Source organism: Equus przewalskii, chromosome 19 (genome assembly GCF_037783145.1).
Source record: "Equus przewalskii isolate Varuska chromosome 19, EquPr2, whole genome shotgun sequence".
NCBI classification, from domain to species: domain Eukaryota; kingdom Metazoa; phylum Chordata; class Mammalia; order Perissodactyla; family Equidae; genus Equus; species Equus przewalskii.
This window is the reverse complement of record NC_091849.1, coordinates 4,828,739-4,850,384: the sequence shown is the minus strand read 5'-3', so window position 1 is coordinate 4,850,384 and position 21,646 is coordinate 4,828,739. Positions and strand designations below refer to the sequence as shown.

The 21,646-nt window shown below is 40.0% G+C and overlaps 2 protein-coding genes across 11 annotated transcripts in view; one reads left to right on the top strand and one right to left on the bottom strand.

Annotated features, from left to right (window-relative positions):
• LOC103540724 (testis expressed protein 56) overlaps positions 1–15,098 on the bottom strand; it is a 35,733-nt gene extending 20,635 nt beyond the window's left edge. For 3 of the 7 annotated variants that reach the window (XM_070585007.1, XM_070585008.1, XM_008507380.2), the window contains exons 1-2: positions 14,746–15,078; positions 7,818–8,019 (exon numbers count right to left, since the gene is read on the bottom strand). In XM_070585007.1, coding sequence (XP_070441108.1) covers positions 7,818–8,019; positions 14,746–14,938 — 395 coding nt within the window. In that variant the 5' untranslated portion in view covers positions 14,939–15,078. Of the gene's footprint in view, positions 1–7,817; positions 8,020–14,745 lie in introns of all 7 variants that reach the window. The other 4 variants (XM_070585009.1, XM_070585010.1, XM_070585011.1 and 1 more) reach the window with 2 other exon arrangements.
• The window catches only part of FAM217A (family with sequence similarity 217 member A), a 38,395-nt gene continuing 31,837 nt past the window's right edge, over positions 15,089–21,646 (top strand). For all 4 annotated transcript variants that reach the window (XM_070584999.1, XM_070585003.1, XM_070584998.1 and 1 more), the window contains exons 1-2: positions 15,089–15,476; positions 16,984–17,216. In XM_070584999.1, the coding sequence (XP_070441100.1) occupies positions 15,459–15,476; positions 16,984–17,216 (251 nt within the window). In that variant the 5' untranslated portion in view covers positions 15,089–15,458. The remainder of the gene's footprint in view (positions 15,477–16,983; positions 17,217–21,646) is intronic.

The window sequence follows — 21,646 nt, the reverse complement described above, 5'->3', positions numbered from 1 at the left end:
GGTGTGGTTGGGAGGAATCGGCCCCATTCCTGGCTGCCTCCCTTGGGACAGAGGAGCAGAATGGAGCTCGTTTGCAGCATTGCCCAAATGCTGCCTCTGGGCTGTCTGAGGGAGTGATTGATATCTCGCCTGACTCAAAGTTCAGACAGGAAACATTGGCAAAGTTTGAACCTCAGGCTAGAAACCACAGAGAGTAGTGGCAGGCAATGAAACACATGAAAAGTACAAGCTAATTGCAGAAAAAGAGATTACAAGCAGAGGAATACAATAGAGCATTTAAGGCCCTGAGGAAAAGCTGGAGTGAGATTCTTCAGGAAATTAAGACATTTGCAAACAGGGGAAAATAAAAAATAAAATATACCCACAGGCCTAGAAAGCAGCATGCCCAGAAAAGACATGGGAAGGCTTGGGTGGATCTCAAGGTTCATGGGCCCATTAATTAGAGAAGGTCTTACACACCAGTGTGCCAACACTGGGAGAGAGGACTGTTTTATCAAATGCCCAATTTTCAACGAATGTCATAAGACAAGTAAAGAAACAGGGAAACATGGCCCATTGAAAGGGAAAAAATCTCCAGAAACAGTCCCTGAAGAAACACAGGCATCAGACTTTTTAGACAAAGCCTTTAAAACAGCTGTCAAATATGTTCAAAAGCGCTAAAGGAAAATATGGGCAAAGAACTAAAGGAATCAGGAAAACAATATATGAACAGACAAGAATACCAACAAAGATGTAAAAAACATTCTGTAGCTGAAAATTACAATAACTGAATTTAAAAATTCACTAGAGGCGTTCAACAGCATACTTGAATAGGTAAAAGGAAGAATCAGCAAACTTAGAGAGGTCATTTAAAATTATTGAGCTTGAGGAGCAAAAAGAAGAATGAAAAGTGAACAGAGCTGAAGGGACTTATGGAACACCATTACGCAGACCAATGTACACACGATGGGAGTCCCAGGAGGAGGAAGGAAAGGGACAGAGCAAGTATTTGAAGAAATAATGGCTGAACACTTATCAAATTTCAGGAAAGACATGGATATAGAAATTCAAGAAGTTCAATGAACCATAAGTAGGAAAAACACAGATGCTTACATTGAGACATATTGTAATCAAATCTGTCAAAGATAAAGAAAAAGAGTGAATCTTGAAAGCAGCAAGAGAAAAGCAACTCATCACATAGAAGGGATTCCCCAATAAGACTATCAGCAGATTCCTCCTCAGAAACCTTGCAGGCCAGAAGGCAGTGGGATGATATATTTAAAGTGCTGAAAGAAAAAAAATCATCAACTGGTATCTCTACATCTGGGAAAACTGTCCTTCAAAAATGAGGGAAAAATTTAATAGATTCCTATACAAAAGCTAGGGTAATTCATTACCACTAGACCTGCCCCATAAGAAATGCTAAATGCTCCACTTTTCACTTTCTACAGGATTTAAAAAACAAATGCATAAGATATAAATCTATGTTAATGGGTATACAATATACAAAAATATAATTTGTGACATTAATAAGGTAAGTGGAGGTGCAGAGCTGTAAAGAGTAGTTTTTGTATGCAGTTGAAGATAAGTTGGTAACAATTTAAGACAGATCATCGTGACTTTAGGATGTTATATGTAATCCTCATAGAAGCCACAAAGAAAATATCCATAGACAATACACAGAAAGAAATAAGGGGATCAAAATGTGTCACTGCCAAAAATCAACTAAACACAAAGGAAATCAGTAATGGAGGAAATGAGGGACAAAAAATACAATATAAGACATACAGAAAACAAAATAGCAAAAGTAAGTGCTTCTTTATCAGTAATTAAGTGTAAATAGATTAAACTCCCCAATCAAAAAAACACAGATTGACAGAATAGAATTAAAAAATCAGAATTCAACTATATACTGCCTACAAGTGTCTCACTTTACATCTAGGGACATGAATAGGTTAAAAGTAAAAGGATGAAAAAGAAGATTCCATGCAAATAGTAATCAAAAGAGAGCAGGGATGGCTATACCAATATCAGGCAAAATAGACTCAAAAACTGTTATAAGAGATAAGGACATAATATAATGAGCAAAGGGTCAATACAGAAAGAAGATATAACAATTATAAACATTTACACACCAAATATTAGAATGCCAATATATATAAGCAAACTTTGGCAGAATTGAAAAAAGAAATAGCCCTACAATAATAGTAGGAGACTTCAATACCCTACTTTCAATACCCTACTTTCAGTAGTGGATAGAAAATCAGACAGAAGCTCAATAAGAAAATAAAGGACTTGAACAACACTATAGACCAATTGGACCTAACAGACGTATATAGAACACTACCCAGCTACGACAGAATACACATTTTTCTCAAGTTCACATGGAACATTCTTCAGGAGAGATCATATGTTAGGCCACAGAACAAGTCTTAATAAATTTTAAAAGATTCAAATCATGAAAAATATCTTTTCTAATCACAGTGGACTGAAATTAGAAATTAACAGCAGAAAGAAAATTGGAAAATCCACAAATATGTAAAAATTAAATAACACACTTTTAAACAACAAACAGGTCAAAGAAATCACAAGGGAAATTAGAATATATCTTGAGACAAATGAAAACACAAGACACCAAAACTTATGAGATGAAAAACATTAGTGCTAAGAGGGAAATTTATAGCTGTATGTGCTTACATTAAAAAAACAGAAAGATCTCAAATCAACAACTTAGCTTTACACCCCAAGAAACTAGTAAAAGAAGAACAAACTTAACCCAAAGCTAGCAGAAGGAAGGAAAAAAATATATAGATTAAAGCAAAGAAAGAGAATAGAAAAGCAACAGAGAAAATCAACAAAACTAAGTTAGTTCTTTGAAAAGGGCAACAAAAATGACAAACTATTAGCTAGACTGACCAAGAAAAACAGAAGACTTAAATAACTAAAATCAGAAATGAAAGAGGGGACATTACTACCAATTTCATGGAAATACAAAAGGTTACTATGAACAACTGTATGCCAAAAAATTGGATAGCCCAGATGAAATGGACAAATTCCTAGACACACTAACTACCAAGACTGAATAATGAAGAAATGGGAAATCTGAGTAGACTATAACTAATAAGGAGATTGAATCACTAATTAAAAACCTCCCAAAGAAAGCCCCAGGATCAGCTGGCTTCACTGGAGAAGTCTACAAAACATTTAAAAAAGAATTAACACCAGTCCTTTTCAAACTCTCCCAAAACACTGAAGAGAAGGGAATACTTCCTAACTCATTTTATGAGGCCAGCATTACTCTAATACCAAAGCCAGGCAAAGACCCTACAAGAAAACTACAGACCAATACCCCTTATTAATATTGATGCAAAATCCTCAACAAAATAACTATAAAACCCAAATATAAAAGCATATTAAAAGATTATACACTATGACCAAGTAAGATTTAGTCTTGGAATGCAAGGATGGTTCAACATATGAAAATCAATCAATGTAATATACCACATTAACAGAATGAAGAGAAAAAAACACATGATCATCTCACTTGATGCTGCAAAAACATGTGATAAAATTCAACACCCTTTCATGATAAAAACACTCAACAAACTAGGAATAGATGGAAACTACCTCAACATAATATAGGCCATATATGAAAAACCCACAAGTAACATCATACTCATCCATGGTTAAAATCATACTTTGGTTTTATACTTAATTTTTTTTAAATCTGGTGCAAAACATTACTACTGAACAACCTTCATTCTAGAGGGAAATTCAGAGGGGAAAGACAGTAGCCAGCTGTTCCCAAGGCCAACCTTGTCATGCAGTCACCTTTGGGCCATACCACCCTTGGAGCTTTCAGTATATCTAACGAAAGGTTTCTGTGAGTGCATTCCTCACCCCCGCAAACAGAAAACACTAGAGATCAGCACCCCAACAAGATGACATCTTTCTGAGACTGAAACCTTTCCTTCTCAGATCAGAAGCAAAACAAGGGTGCCTGCGTTCACTACTTCTATTCAACATAGTACTAGAAGTTCTAACCAGAGAAATTAAGAAAAAGAAATAAAAGGCATTCAAATTGGAAAGGAAGAAATAAAATTATCTCTGTTTGCAGGTAACATGATCTTGTATGTAGAAAACCCTAAAGATTCCACCAAAAAAAGATAGAACTAATAAATAAATTTATCAAAATTGCAGGATACAAAATCCACACACAGGGGTTGGCCTTGTGGCCGAGTGGTTAAGTTTGCACACTCCATTTCAGCTGCCTGTGGTTTGCTGGTTTGGATCCTGGGTGTGGATCCAGCACTGCTCTTCAAGCCATGCTGTGGCAGCATCCCACATAGAAGAACTAGAATGACTCACAACTAGGACATACAACTATGTGCTGGGGCTTTGGGGAGAAAAAAAATCTACACACAAAAATCAGTTGCATTTCTATACACTAGCAATCAACAATCCAAAAAGGGAATTGAGAAAACTGTTCAATTTACAATGGTATCAAAAAGAATATACTTCGGAAAAAATTTAACCAAGGAGACAAAAGATTTGTATAATGAAAATTATAAAACATGCTGGAAGAAATTAAGTAAGACATAAATAAAAGGAAAGATATCCCATGTTCATGGATTGGAAGACTTAATATTGAGATATTAATACTACCCAAGGTGAGCTACAAATTTAATGCAATCAATCAAAATTCCAATGGTGTGTTCTTACAGAAATATAAAAATCCATCCAAAATTTATATGGAATCTCAAGGGACCCCAAATTGCCAGAACAGTCTTGAAAAAACAAAACAAAGTTGGTAGACACACTTCCTGATTTCAAAACTTACTATAAAGCTACAATAATCAAAATAATGTGGTACCAGCATAAAGGTAGACATATAAACCAATGGAATAGAACAGAAAACTCAAAATAAACCTTTGCATATATAATCAGATGATTTTCAACAAGGGTGCCAAGACCATTCAATAGGGAAAGGATGGTATTTTTAATAAATGGTGCTAGGAAAACTAGATATCCACATGCAAAAGAATGAAGTTGGACTCTTTACACCATATAAAAAAGTTAACTCAAAATGGATCAAAGACTTAAAAGTAAGAGAGATAAAAGTATAAAATTCTTAGCAAAAAAACTCTTTAGAAGTTTTCTTAGGAAAAACTTCATGACATTGGATTTGGCAATGATTTCTTGGATATGACACCAAAAACAGAAGCAACAACAAAAAAATAGGTGAATTGAACTTCATCAAAATTAAAAACTTTTGTTCATTAAAGGATACTATCAACAAAGTGAAAACCCACAGAATGGGAGGGAATATTTGCAAATGTGTCTGATACGAGATTAATATCCAGAATATATAAAGAACTCCTACAGCTCAACAACAACAAAAAATAAACAACCCAATTAAACAACAGGCAAAGGACTTGAATTCACATTTCTCCAAAGAAGATACACAAATGGTAAATAAGCACATGAAAAGAAGATCAACATCACTAATCAATAGGGAAATGCAAATTGAAACAACAAGATATTATTTGAAACCCATAAGGATGACTATTATCAAAAACAAAAACAAATAATCAAAAAAATCCAGAAAGTAACACATGTTGGCAAGGATGTAAAAAATGTGAACCCTTGTGCATTGCTTATGGGAATGGAAGATGCGCAGCCACTGTGGGTAACAGTATGGCAGTTACTCAAAAAATTACATGTAGAATTACCATATGATTCAGCAATTCCACTTCTGGGTATATACTCAAAAGAATTGAAAGTAAACACTCAAACAGATCTTTGCACACTCATGTTTATATCAGCATTATTCAAAATAGCCAAAAGGTGGAAGCAACCCAAATGTCCATAGAATGGATCAAACAAAATGTGGCACATACATGCAATGGAACAGCATTCAGCCTAAAAAAGGAATGAAATTCTGATGCATGCTACAACATGGATGAAACTTGAAGACGTTATGCTAAATGAAATAAGCTAGACACAAAAGGACAAATATTGTATGATTTCACTTATTTGGGGTACTTAGAATAGGCAAATTCATAGAGACAGAAAGTAGAATGGTGGTTGCAGGCTCTGGGGGGATGAGAGAATAGAAAGTTATTGTTTAATGGGAAGATGAAAAGGTTCTGGAGATGGGTGGTGGTGATGGTTGCACAATGTGAATGGACTTAATGCCACCGAACTGTACACTTTAAAAACTGGGTACAATGGGAAATTTTATGTACATTTTACCGTGATAAAAAATATTTTTAAAAAGCAATGTGATTCACCATATTAATAGAAAAGATAAATACGACCAACTTAATGGATACAGAGAAAGCATTTGTCGAAATTCAATATCCATTCATGATAAAAACTAAGCAAACTAGCAACAGTAGTGAACTTCTTCAAACTGATGATCTACAAAAACCTATGGCCAACATAATACTGAGCTATTTCCCCCTGAGATTGAGAACAAGTCAAGGGTGCCTACTTTTACCAGCCTCACTTTTAAAGAAAGAAAATAAATGCTTGTAGAAGGAAATATGAGTAAATAAGTATTGTTTCTTATGTTCTAACAACCTAGCTATATTTTCAGAAACAAAGCAGGATGTAAAGTAAGATATATTTGTTCATGTGAAGACATTATGGTCTGAAATTGAGGTGTATAAACTTTCTGTGGTTGTGAAACTTCACCTATTTTTTCTTTATTTATAGGTCTCCAAAGTATGGTCAAATAATTTTAGCTTGAGTAGTCAGGGATCATTGTTTAAAATAACTTCTACCTTTAATCTGGACAAAGATTCAGTGCCTTGCATTGTCTAAGAAGAAAATATATGGTTCTAATTCTTTTATAACATGTCTTTCCCTTCTTTAAATACAGATTTTTAAATCAAATTGTCAAATTATGCCACTGAGGACACTGAAAACAAAAGTAGACATGGAAATTATTTCAGTGGAGCAATGACCCCAGTGGGTGCTTCCGGTACAGGCAAATTCATGAGCTGGAATTCTCTGTGTTTGTTACCTTCAAAGCAGAAAGAACACTGTCTTTATAGCTAATTATACATTCCTCCTGTCAGCCTGGCAGCAACATGTTTTGAATACCTACTATGTGCAAAATGTAGGAAGCACTTATTAGGTATTGTACAACAATACATGTAGCAACACTAAAACAAACATAGAAACACCATCTGTCTGGCATAATCGGGGAAGGAAGTGTACCAACAAAGATAACTTGCCAAGGAACCAAAGCTTATAGCTTTGAGTGCCAGAATCCAACCAATTCCACATCCCCACTGTTACTGCCTGGTCCAGAGGCCAGGATCCCGCTCCTGCTTCCACCCTTGCTCCCCTAGAGGCCAGGGAGGATTCAAGTCAGGAGGTGTCATGCCTCTTTTTAAGACCCTGCAATGGCCTCCCATTTCTGTCAGTGTAAAATCTGGCAGACTAGAGATAAAGCCGAGGTTCTACCATTCATAGGATTGTATCCTAGGCCCCTGGTCATGCTAGGGGTGCGCTGGTGCTTCCTGACGCATACAGCATAAAAGCCCCACAGCTCAGTGGTTGGGTCCCTCTCCAAAAATCCCACTCCAGCCCTGCTGGATCTCACTAACCTAGAATGCAATGGCCTCTGGGGGACCCACACATCTGCTCCTGTCTCCATGAGTTTTCTCCTAATGAGGGGTCCTCCAGACACTTGAGGTGTGTGAAAATAGGGCTAGTGTGCTTTTATACAGAGCAGTGCTTGTTTTCACGCTGACCATATATCTCAAAGACCACATTAAGTCACTTTTTAGCTAAGACATAAAGAGGGGACAAGATTACACACCTACCGGACAACTATGGTTGACAATGGAGGGTCCTTCGTGTTTTTATTCCACAAGTAGCATTTCTTCCACCCATGACTTACATTGTTGACAGCTTTTCTTTTCCACAGGGGCATATTGCTTGGCTTTGGGGTCAGATTAATCTCTTTTGGAAACTTATGTCTTGCTAAGATCCTTTCTAAGCCAGAGAGTTCAGAATTCTTCTCACCTAGTAGTAGAATAAGCATTAATGCAATTCAGCATTCCTTTCCATCTTTGCACAGCAAGAGTGACATAGCATTAATTTGAGAAAGAATATTTATGCCACTTAATAATTGCTATTTAGCTCTTGCCATTCCTTCATTCCAAAAATATTACTGAGTAACATGTAGACCTTAGCCTGGTCCTAGACATCTTATAGATGCACGGCAATAAATGAATGAATGAATGAACAAACAGATTTGCTGGTACCACCAGAAATACTGAAGGTTATCTGTGGAATTTGTGCATGATTCTCAAACTAATGGCACGTTACTGTGCCATTATTTTTGTCTTCAGAGGTATTAGCCACACTCTGCATTTACATCACATCCACTGCTTCACACTGACCTCAACTGGCCCTAAGCAAATTGCCCACCTGCAATGAGACAAAGAGCTTGTGCCAGAATGTAATTCAATACACTGCTTCCTTCATCAAAACGATCTTGCTACAAAAGAAGGAAGAAGGGAAGAAAGGAGAGTCGGTTGAACTACATAGTGTGTTTAGGGACACAGCTGACTTATATTGTAGTGGAAGCTTCTTATCTCTTTGCCAGCTGGTAAATTTGAGAACCAAAGCCAGTCTGCAGGCTACATTGTGAGTAGCTCTGTAATCCATGTGGGTGCTGTAGAAAATAAGAGAGCTGTCATAAACCGAATGCAGGAAGAGAAGCTAAGCCTCAGAGAGATTCAGTGTGACCCTCCATAGGAATTGGATCAGCACTCGCCAGTCCCTGATATTGTCAGGCTGGACCACTGATGATTCCTCCCAGACGGAGCAACTGGTAGAGACCCCAAAGAACCAAGAATTGGTTCAAGGGATCATAACATGGCAATCTGACTAAACGTATAATGACTCGATGAATAAATTGATCCTTAGAGACCTGAAAACCACCGGATGAGTCAGGAACAGGGCTGGACTCTGGGGCTCCTGCCCACTGGTCTAGGGCTGAGCCCAGACGGCTTCCACGCCCTGCTGTGAGCAGCACCGTCACACCCCCAGGCACCGAGAAGCTCTCACAGGCACATTCAAACAATGGGAATCGCATAGAGTTTGCTTTGGTTGTCAGAATTTCAAAACTAAATTTAATATTCAGTTAAATTACTTAACTCAATTTGGGTATTTGGTGACATCCAACTAAATTTTATTTCTTTTTTGCTTCAAATGAATTGGTTTTGATTGCCTTATTGTATACACATATTTTAACATTGTAAACTGCCTCAAATCCTTTTTGTAAGCAGCTATGGATAAATTAGATAGAATAACATTTAACAAAAATTACAAATTCTCATATTCTCCAGTATGAATAATTATATTTAGTACTGCACACCAAAATAAGATAAAGACTCAGAACTCAATGTGAATATTTAATTGGGTCTTATGGCCAGCCTCATCTGAAATTATAAGCAAGTTTCCTGGTTTTGAAAGAAAGTACAATGAGCATAGGAAAGCCTCAAGAAATTATTGGAAGTAAAATAACATTGATTGTAAATTTATAGTTGAGATTTTGGAGATAGTGGACTGTAAACTGCTTGTATGTTTTTTTTCAATTTCTTATTTTAATGCGTTGAATGCAATACAAGTTTGATGGATGGATGGACGGACAAATGGATGGATGAATTAGTAATCACAATACAAATCAGCATAGATAAGGTGTATAAACCAGTACACAAGCCACCGTGTGTGTGTTTACTACAGACAGTAAAAATAAGTAACTTAAAACTTTGGGCTTTAAGATGGTTTGTCTTCTTCAATGTGTAAACGAAAGTTAGGGACTTTTGTGGCCATTGGTGGACTGCCGGCACGGGAACCACACACACTGCTTCTGAAATGGCCCCCTGGGCCTCCTCCTCAAGCCCACTTGATCTGTGGAAACCACCCTTCCTGCCCACCCCGCCTCTCCCTGGATGTCCCCACCATCCAGTTAGGCAATTTCCCAAAGTATTTGGTGGGAAAAAGCAGTGAATTAACCAAGAGAGGCATCTTCTTAAGCATTAAAAATAACAAACAAAACTTTAAACTTCCTCACACTTCCTATTTTTTGGTTTGGCGCCAGTCAGTCCTTTAGGGAACTGGTATGGAGAAGGTATTAAACATCATAGAACAAGTGCTAAGGAGCTCTCAGGATAAGCCGCACGTGGCTGCACTGGGGCATGGGCAGGAGGAGGAGGACCTCTCACAGAGGCTTGTGATGATTTGAAGACAATTGTCTGGACAGCAGTATATCTTTACTCAGATAATATAATGGATCCTCATCTCTTAGTTTTATGTTGTTCTTATGACTTAACTTGCTTTTATTTAACATATAGAAGAAAAGCCTTGGGTTTTAGCTATAAATCTTTGGTTCTTTTTCTTTGTCCTTGTAATTGCTCTGTGTAACAAATATAGTCTAATCCAGGCAGAGCTGCCCTGCAGATGGAGAGGGGGATGGCAGGGGGCAGGGCCCTGTGTTTAAGGTCAGATGAAATTTCTGCTAGAAGGAAGGCTTTAGACACAGCGACGTGAGACACGCATATCTGTTATCAAATTCATAATCTGACAGATGAGAGTGTGAAATAGGGTCACTTCAGGATGCAGTTTCAAGGCAATCACTGAACATTTGGAAATGGTATTTTGGAAAGAAAGCAGCCTTTTAGTGAAGAATTCAGGACCTCAAAGGCTAACATCCCCTCACTGACTGGATTCTGCCTCAGGCCCAGATCCTCCAAAGCACAGACTCAGGACTCAGAGCAAACGCTTCCTCCTCCCAAACAGCGAACGCAGTTCACATCAGCTGCATCCTGCAACTCTTTCCATTGTTTCCAACCACAGCAAAGAATCACTGTGGCCAAACACCTCTGAAACAAAGGCACCTCAACAATAACGGGCAGCAGTTTTACGTGGCAGGAACACTCCTGGTTGCTAAAGGATTTTCAATATCTATTAATGCCTACATTGGGATGCTCAGGGAACAAAATCTAAACCAAAATATAACTGTAAAATCACTAGAAAATCAAACACACTTCACATAAACACTCCCTGCATTTTCCATTTTACAATTTCACTTTATTTACAAAAATACATGAAAAGATCTTCATTGGAATAAATAAAATCAAACAACTTAAAGAAGTATACATAGAAGGAACATCTTTCTTCTTCCAATCTCTATTCTTTCTCCAGAGGTAGCCACCATCCTGAATTTTGAGCGTCTCTTTCCAGAACTCTTTTCTATGCAATTACATACATATTTATACTGTTCCTCTTAATAAAAGGAACTTTAAATTGGATCAGGAAGGCCTGTAGGGAGAGCTCCCATGTCTTATCACACATCATCAATTAGTCCAACCAGAAAGAGAAGTATCTTGCATCCGACAGGAAGTGCAACTACTTTACTAGGAAGGAAGATTTTTTTCCCTGCCTAGCAACACACCAGCCAATGAGAAATGCCACAGCTCAGCCAATGAGAAATGCCTCAGCTCAGCCAATGAGAAACACCACAGCTCAGCCAATAAGAAATGCCTCAGCTCAGCCAATCAGAAACACTGCAGCTCAGCCAATGAGAAGCTGTTGCTGCCCTGAACTGCTACTTTCTCCCAATGGACTTTCCTTTAGAACAGCCCCTCCCACTCCCCCTTTTTCTCTATAAAGGCAGCTCCCATCCTTTGTTCTCCGGACTTGTCCATGGTTCACCATAGCATGCGCATCCTGAATTGCAATTCTTTTGGCTATTCCTGAATAAACTCATTTTGAGAGAAAAATAACAGGTGAATTTGCTTATTAAGTTAGTACATACAAATACACAGTCTTCTTTTGGCATAAATGGAATCATTGGTTCTTATTCCACAGCTTGTTTATTAAAACTTGACAGTATGTTTTGTAGATATTTTAATGTCAACTTTGTTTTTAATAGCATTCCACAGTATGGATGCAGTTTATTTAATCATTCTGCTATTGAATGACATTAGGCTGTTTACAGTTCCCACCATTATAAACAATGCTGCAGTGCACATCTTCCTTCATGCATCTGAGTACACAGGTGTGAGCATTTCTCTAGGATACTAACTCGAGGTAGAATTGCTAAGTTGCAGAACATGTATATGTAATGGAATGTTAAAATAATAATTTTTCTTTTGTCTGTTTTGCCCTAAGGCCACACAATCTGAGAAAAATCCGGTAGGTGCCACATACCCACCTATGCATAACATACCTGCCTATATAAGGAAAAGCTAAATGTTCTTTAAGGCACTTGAAGATTTCTTTAGGCAGAGTTGTTGTAGTGCTGTGTACTATAGCATCTCTCCTCCCCCTGGCAAATGAAGGTACTTTAAGAGAACTGCCTGGGGAACTGGGCTGTGTGCCCTAGCACTTGATGCATTAGTTTCCTAGGGCTGTCATAACATAGCACCACAAACTGGGTGACTCCAAACAGCAAATTTATTGTCTCACACTTCTGGAGACTAGGAGTCCAAAATCAAGGTGTCATCAGGGCCATGCTTCCTCTGAAACCTCGAGTGTTTGCTAGTGATCCGTCGTGTTCCTTGACTTACAGATGCATTGCTCCAATCTCTGCCTCTGTTGTCATCTCCCCGTGTGTCTCTCTCTTCTTTTAAGGACCAGTTATATTGAATTAAAAACCCACCCTACTCCAGTATGACTTCATTTTAACTTAACTATGTCGGCACCTCTGTGAAGAGCCTATTTCCAAATAAGGTCACGTCCTGGGGCACAGGGGGCGGGGCGGGGATGGTTAGGACTTCCACATACCTTTTTGGAGGACACAATTCAAGCCTTAATACCTGGAAAAGTGTAGGGGGAAGTGGCCACAGAGAAAACAGGTCAGTGTTGTAAGCCAGTTGTACTTTACCAACTGGCTGAAGGTATGGAGGACAGGGGTGCACATTTTCTATGGGTTATATGTAAACCCCCTGGAAAGTAGTTGGTTTTGAGTCATCTTAATAGGATCTCAAGAGGGCTTCTGTCAAAGGGTGAGGCAATCTCAGTTGCAACAGGATGGAAGTGTACCATACAAAAGCTGGGGCAGGAGTGGGGACGGAGGAGGGGAAGTGTCAGCAGGAACCTGTGTAAGTGAGAGACCTCCAGCAAGGGGGAATTGCCAAAGAACCCACAAATGCCCCCGGAGAGAAAAGGTCAGCTTTTAAAAGTTGCCAACCCAGAGAGCACGAATGCCAGGTCACAATCTGATATTTTACCAGTCAAGGAAGAGCTTTTCAACTCCTCCACCCTACCTTGTCACTGTAACAGTAGCCAGTGAGGGAGAAGAGAAGAAAGAAAGAGAAAAGAAACCCAGCACACTGCCAGGCCCTCACTCCCAGCTTCTGAGTCTCAATCAGGCCAGAGCGGTGGGGAGGAGAGAGGTTTTAAACTGGGTAATGGTGGTACAGTTTGGATATTAGAATGCACTTTTTATTATCTGAATACGACCAGGAAAGCTATGAGATCTGCTCGTAATCTCACCCAAAGCTGAGGAGAGAAGATAAACAGAATGGGTCAAAGAGGACAGTTGTGAAAAAATAAAAATAATAAAAATTATTTTCTGCTTACTCTTTATCAAGTTCAACTCATTCAATAAGCCAATAACATATATTTAAAATGTTTACAAAGACTTTCAAATTATTCTCAAAAAAGCCTTAACCAATTAACATGCCATCGATAGTTTGTGAGGGTATTAATTTCCCCACATGTTCATCGTTACTGATCGTTTTAAATTTGACCAGTATGATGAACTAAAAATATCTCCTTGATTTATCTTTTATTTTCTTCATTTCCAGAGTGTTTGAACATCTTTCATGCTTACCGACGATTTGTATTTCACCTTGTGAACTGCCTGTCTGTAACATTCACCTGTTCTATTAGGTTGCTTATATTTTTCTTGATGATTTTTATGTAATCTGGATATTGGGATTGATTCACAATACTGTGGATTCAGGGATAGGGAGTAATCAAAATGTCAACGGTCAAATTTGCCATAATGTTTTAAAATCACTGGCCCAGTCCCCGCCTTCCCACCAGGACTCAAGTCTTCATCACTGTAGCAGCCACTACTTTGCTTCCTAAGCTCATGAACACAAGTGGCTGCCACCTACCTTTGCCCTTTACTTAAACAAGAACAACACAGGAGACAGGCTCCACCCAATTCTGCAAATCAGTCCAGTTACCAACTGTCCTGGCGGAATGCCCAGAGTGGTGAGCTACTCCAAACTGCAAAAAGTGAAGGCTGCTTATAACCCTCAGGGGAAATGCCCAGCTTCTCTCTGGGGTGGCATAATCCTGGCAAAGGCGAAAAGAGTGGTAGGAAATAGAGCGAAGAATAAACTTCAAAGCCTGACCTTCAACTTGGAAGTTCTCTCACTAATTGTGAAATCAAATTGACAGCTGAAATTGTAATTTTAGTGGGATATTTTCCACTTTGAATCTGCTTTCCGTCTTTCCACTGGTATGCTTTACCTAAAGAAGAGTGACAGTTAGACCTATCTTGGTTCATGAAGGACTTCTTAAACAAAAGGAACATGAAGAAGTGATGGTGAGTCGGTGCTTGGGCCCCTACAGCACAGTTAGTACAAAGTGGGCCAGGAGACTTGAGGACTGACCACATCTGCAAGACAGAGAATAAGTGCTCACTTATGGCTGAAAGGAGCGGCCGTGTGTATCAAGATCAAGTGTGTGCTTACACTTCACACCCACCCTCTACCCACATACATTTTTCTCGGTCCTCCTCACTCTTGTAGGAATACAACAGCTCCATCAGATGATTTGGAAGCAGCTCGTGAAGGTTAGATAGAGTCTCAAAGGTGTGACGCAGAACGTCAGGATGGTCATAGTCTTTCGGAGTCTTACATTTGTCAAGGACTGGAAGTTTTAGTACAGTCTTATCATTCCTGGCTGTCCCCATGATGACTCACTGAGTTACAGAGAAGAACAAATAGAGGATCTGAAGAGTGGAGACCATTGCAATTGTTCTTTCTATAAGCTTTCCTCCATCTCCAAGAAGACAGCGTGGAATCTATTTTCTGGTCTCTCATTCCTTAGCATTCTGAGAGTCACAATGGCCCAGATCTTAGCCTGGAACCCTGAGTGCTCATCCTGCACCTTCAAACCAGTGGAAATCAGGCCATTGAAAATATCCTGACAAGTCTTAGAGGGGTTTTAGGCAGGAACTCTAGTTTCCTGTGTGAACATGGACAACATCTGAGGAAGGCAGTGTGGAGTTTCCCCTTTCCTAAAGGAAAGAGGGGAAACACGGCGTGCACACACCCAGTGTTACTTTCCCATCTGGCACTGAGTAGAGACCTTGAACCCCGTGTGAACATAAGTAGGACTCCACAGACCTACTAGGCCCTGAGGGACAGTAGTTACATCAGCACAGTCCTGCGGCAGACCTGAGGAAAGAGCTTCATCATCCAAACTGAGAAATGTCCAGATTAACACAGGTAAGAAGCCAGACTGCTTCTTATTTCTCTTATCCAAACTAACACCGAGGAAACAAAGCTAAAAAACAAAAATGCTCAACTTGAGCTTTACTGATAGAAGACATTCTTCATTGTGAACCCAGTGCAGAGGACAGAAAAAGCACTAAATAACCTTAAACCACCAAATTTGATAGACAGCCCTGAGCAAGACAGAAGCTGCCAAGAACTACTCCCAGATTTTGGGGGCAAAAGTGCAAATAATAAGGTTCGTTATAGCTACTCCTTAATCGCAACATGCTCCGTCAACAGAGCCAGATCCACCGTAATTGTTCTACCCTGTGAACTGGCTGGGGAGTCACACAGCAAAGTGGAGAGAAGCAAGGAAAGCTCTGTGGGCCAAGCGTACGCTGGCAAAGGCCGAGAGTGTTTGCCAGCACTTTACCAAACTTAAAACCCGTGGCCAAGACTATAAAAACACGATTATACGATATGATACATCAGTGTCCAGAGCAGGAGATATAAAATTCCACGTCTTAATTTTCAACTGCAAACCTAAATCGTAAAATTTTTAAAAATAAAAAAGTAGACTTTAAATACAAATATATTTAAAATATGTTATAGAATTAAGCAGAACCACTTGAATATATGTGATTCTCATAATTTCACAGGTGTTTTTGGGAAGAGAAGGGAATTGGTGGGAGTAAAGGGGGTAGAGTATTCTGATAGCCAGAGGCTTCTTTCTTCCAAGCAAATTTCAGTGTATCCTCATTTATATAAATAGGAAAGAGCAAACCATGTTTTAAAGCATTCAACTGGCCAAGGAAGTGATCTATTAAAATGTGATCCCTTACACTCCATGTACATTGACCCATATGTTCTTACTCGTTGCTTTAAATAGCAACTGATGGAATGGTTCCAGCTATCTGAAGTTTATTGACCTTGGCTGAAATCAGAAGTCGGCCACAATTATTAAAGTTTATTTTTAAATAAAGTATCTGATGGATAAATGCTTTTTGCAGTGGGTAAGACTTCTTCCAGGCAGCAGTGTCCTCCATTTTTTTTATTACGGTGTGGTGGAAAGAACACCGTTCAGGACAGGAGTTAAGCGTTGTGAATGGAGGCTGGCAGCGCCCTGCTGCTAACTAGCTGTGTGATCTTCAAGATCACAGCCGGCCAGGTCTCAGGCTTCAGTGCTAATGTTCTTTGATGAAACAAATCCTTCCGTTTTGGATTCCACTTATTTCCAATTCTATTCTTCAATGACGAATGTACTTACCTTTTCAAAACCGTGTTTGTAATGTATTATTATTTTCTCACAAGAAAAGCGTAGCAAGCAAAGCACCCTCCTTGGCCAGCGCTCCTCATACTGCGAGGACAAGCTGCTAATGAAGGGCCTGTGGTGCCGCTGAGGCACCAGCAGAGCGTTCCCAGCTGAACTGATCCCCCAGCAGAGCAGCTGCAGGAGTCTGGGTGTTTATCCAGTTCCCGACTTTTAAGTAAACAACAATTTCTTTTCTTTGTTCCAAAGAGGGCTGCTGTGTCTCCGGAACTCCTTCCCCTTCCCCTCTGCCACGGTGGATGTGACAAGATCAGCTGGCTTCCAGAAGGCAAAATATTCAGTAACGTTCAAAGAGAAAAGATCATCTCCAAGTTTCTTAAAGAAAGCATTCTAAAGAGAGTGTTCCGTTCAAAGCAGATGAGGTGGGAGGGTCCCGATGACCAGGAGGACGATCCAGGCTGCAGCTTTCCCAGCCCCAGAAAGTAAGTTCTGATCCTGAAACTCAGGCCAAAAGTTCACATGAATTCGTGATGACAGGCTAAGAAAACGCCAGCTCCAGGCTATAGGCATCTGAAGGACAGGACGACTTATAAAGCAATTCAAACTGCAGAAAGCAAGTCTTGCAGAAAAATCAAAATGAGGGTAGAAATATATAATTGAGAATTATTCAAAAGTACTAGCTGCAACATATGCAGATGTGGAATTTACTAATGTATGTGTTTATCTTACTTTGGGGAATATATTCCTATACAATACTATCACTTTTATTCTAGGAATAAATAGATTTAAAACAAGATTTCTTGTATTTTTGCCACAAAACGGTGGCCTCCCAAATAAGACAGTGCTAAGGGAGCAAAGTGTTAAAGGTTCATTTTTAAAACAAAAAACACAGCTTCAAACTATAAATGCTTTCATACATATTTCTTTAAAAGGAATTATACAAACACAAGAAAGTTGAGATATTTAAGATAAATGGAGTGCTAAATCGGGCATAAATACAATTGACCATTACTGAAAGACAAAGCAGAATCTGGAAAAGAGAAAGAAAGGCTAGTTAGCTGAACTATGGTCTAAATACAAATTGCCCATAATTGAATTGAAATGTTTCCCACGGACTTCACATCTTTATCTGAAAACAAAAAGGCATAATATTAGTTAGAAAATATTAATTGACTTTCTGAAGATATTTACACAATTACACTGAATAAGATCCTGTGGTAGCACATGACCAGCCATGACCTCAGCAGCCCTGCAGGGAAAGACGGAGGGAGGAGGAGGCAAAGGCATGGCAATGTAACAACATGAAAATGGAAGCCTTTCCCTCCAGAATAAATAGAAGCTAAACAATGTTGTTACTGACATTTCTTTGCATAACCCTGGACAATGAAATGGAATGTATACAAAACTGCTTTCCAAACTAGTTATCTAATGTCAATATTGTCACCATTGTCATAGTAGGAGAAACTCAGGTGGGCAGAAAGGCATGCTTACCCACTAAGTGACTGGCCCAAGGCTTCCTTCTTCCCACCAATTCAGACCACCTCCATTGCAATTAATGGAAGAGCTTGTTAAAGGTCATGAGACAGCGGGCCTCTACCTTACCCTCCTTCACTGGGTTAGCTAAAGAGATACAAGGTTAAAGCAGGGTGAGCCGGAGGCTACCACTCAAAACTGAATCCCTGGAGTGGCCTTGGGATGGCCTAGAAGGAAAGTGCATTCTCTCGGGTCTCGGTGAAGACTGATGTTAGAGCTGAACCTGAGCTGCTATGGAAACGGCTCACGGTCCAGCTAACCCCCTGGACTAGAGCCAAACCAGACCCCAGGGTTTGGAGAGGGTATCATTCTCATTGTTTCCTTTCTATTTCACACCACCGGAACATTTCACACTGAGTTCTTCTCTCTCCAAACCTTGTCTCCTCGCCACTTAGACTAGATGCCCCCTGTAAATACTGTACACGGACTATGCTGTCACTGTGGTTTTAAACTTGTAATACTAAAACTTTATCAATTCAATGCGTGATGGCGGGGCTGAGGGGCAGGGGCGGAGGCTTGATTTTGATGCTGATGTCATAGCATTCACAAAGTCTCCAGAGGAAGGAAGAAGAGTCAAGCAGGGATGACAATAGGAAAGGAAGATTCTTAGGAATATCTTCTGTCAAGGAAAAAAAGAGAATCTTAGACGATATATTTACTGACGACAAAAAGTTCTGAGAGGGACTTTAAGGGATCAGGAACCAGCTCAAGTTCTGAAATGACAGGAAAAAGCACAAACAGAAAGAAAAAGCAAGGAAGATGGGAGATGTGTAAGCTAGACATGTGAAATGCACACTCGTGCACATAGACACACCTAATGCTTATCTCTTTTCCAGAGAACAGAAAACCATTTCCCAGCTAGATATATTTGTAGAAAGTGTTAGCTGGAAATATGTGGACCCCAATATTTAACCAATTCACTATTTTTTCAAGTAATTTTAGGTTGGGAAAAGTTACTTAATATATTTAAGGCTCCAGTTACTCATTTATACAATAGGAATAACGGTAGTACCAACTTCTTTGTGTTACGAGTATTAAATAGATTAATCTGCGTAAAATGTTCAGCATTATGCCTGGCACATAGGAACCACACCATACACTCTAGCAAATGCTATTTTTTGAGCAATTAAATTAGCTCAAAGATTTATTGAGTGCCCATGATGTGCTAGCACTCTGCCAGATAGAGTAAGGCCAGGTCTTGCCTTCAAGGCATGTAAAGATAATGAGTGAGATACTGTAAATCAATAATTATAACCTAACAGTGAGTTAGGAATTGTAAACAAATCATATACATATAAACCCAAAATAGGGATCTTGGAGGAGGTAGCAATTTACTTTTCCTGAGGGGTCAGGAATGATGTTTTGTGAGCTAGATCTCTATAAACAGGACTTACCTAGGCTGATAAAAAGAGGGAGGAGATAAAAAGGAGGAGCTATCATAAGAAAAGTAAAAATGACGTACGTCTTGAAGGAGAGCGTTCAGTAAAATGCAAAGTGCCTGGCGTGTCTGCCACGTAATAGGCACCAGAAAGGTGAGGAGCAGACGCTTCGAGCCTGGCTGCGGAATTTGGAGTTTATTCTTTGGCATTACGAGGGCATTAGAGCAGGTCTGTGTTTCAGAGCAGCAGTATGAACAGTCTGAAGGAGGAGAGAACCCAGGAGGGAGCTCCGAGGAGGCCTATGCTGATCTTACCCGCATTCACCTGTGTTTATGGTGCTCCCACCACGTGGCCAGCACAGTTTGAAAGGGATGGGGACACAGCAGTGAACTAGACAGGCAAGGCCCCTGCCGTCAGAGAGGTTTACATTCTACAGGTATGAGACAGAAAAGAAAAACGCAAACAAGACTAACAAACAGGGCCGTGAGGAGTACAGAGAAGACCTAAGAACAGGGTGTTATGAAATAGAGCCACGTGGGTGAGCAGGACTTCTCTAAAGTGGAGCCAGGGAAGGCCTTTCCCAGAGGAAAGGGAAATGCCCAGGAAGGAGACTGACACCTCTGGTCTGGAGGAGGAGGCGGGGGATCAAGGATCTGAGAAACCCCTAGAATGAGTTGTGTTCAACATCTGGTACATATGTGCATTTTTCTAGGAAGATTCACAAAGGAGCACAAGATCCCTTCCCCCCAAATGTTAAGAACCAGGGCATTTATTTGCTTAAATGAAACATTTTGGGGTTTGAATCTAGAGCTGGGTGTTCAACCCAACAGAAGGCAATAGTATCAGCAAAGGACTGCAAAACTTTTTCCTCAAATGTCAATGCTTCATTATAAAGCATTATGCAATGCTGCATTATAAAGAACATATGTGACAAACATTTTTAGCATTCATTTACTCACACATATCACAGTCGCAAATATGTAAATAAATATTCACTTACATATTTACTTACATTATTGTCAACCTACAAAAACAGAAGCCCAGTTTAAGAGGCAAAACGTTTATTTGGGATCAAGGAATCGCAATTCAGGGAGCACAGATTCAGGCAGAAAACCAAATAGTGTCCCAGAGAGAGTAAAAGTCAGGGGCTTTTAAAAGCAAAGACGGCAGATTGTATTACAAAGGATTTTAACTGGAGGTGGAGGCAGAGAGCTGGTCTTGGCTAAATACTGATTGACTATTGATTGTATCTTCGGAAAGCCCACCAGCCTCGGTCTTTCTGATCAGGATGTCCCTTCTCCTGCTGACTTCTCAAACAATTGCTTGTAAAACAATCACCCTTTTGGACCAGTCCAAATGTCTGGCCTAGTCGGAGGTTCAAAGGGCGAGGCAGTTTCTCTGGAATGGCAGTTTCTACTCCATTTTAAAATAGCTCCACTAAAGTCCATTTTGACATTATATATGTATGTATAACATATCCATGTTATATACGTGTGTACATGAATGTATTCCCTCCCCTCCTGCCCCCAACACACACGCTTACTTCATGCAACTCAAGTGAGAGAGATGCATTTGGAGGGCAAAATTGGCGTCCCACGATCTAAATGTGACCTAGACACAAAACATCAACTTTTGTTCTTACTGCTGTAAGACCAATGACCGACCTGGAACTGACCAGAATGGGCTTGCTCTCAGCAGGGATGCCGTCCTCCTTCCATTGTAATTATTTAATATATTATGTATTATAAGCAAGGATGGAACTCCTCGCATATCCACGCAGAGACATATATTTAGCTTAGTCTGGAGCAGGCAAGGGGGGGAAGCCAGCGGCCCAGGCCCTCGGTGCCAGGGGCCCACTAGGCGCCACGCGGGGCCCGCCGCCCGGGGTCAGGGCCAGGGCCGCGGAAAGCCCGGGAGGGCGGGGCGCCGGCGGGCTGCCGGGGGCGCGGAGGCCGTGCCCGCGGCGTGCGCAGCCCGGGGCGCCCCTCCACCGGACGGCC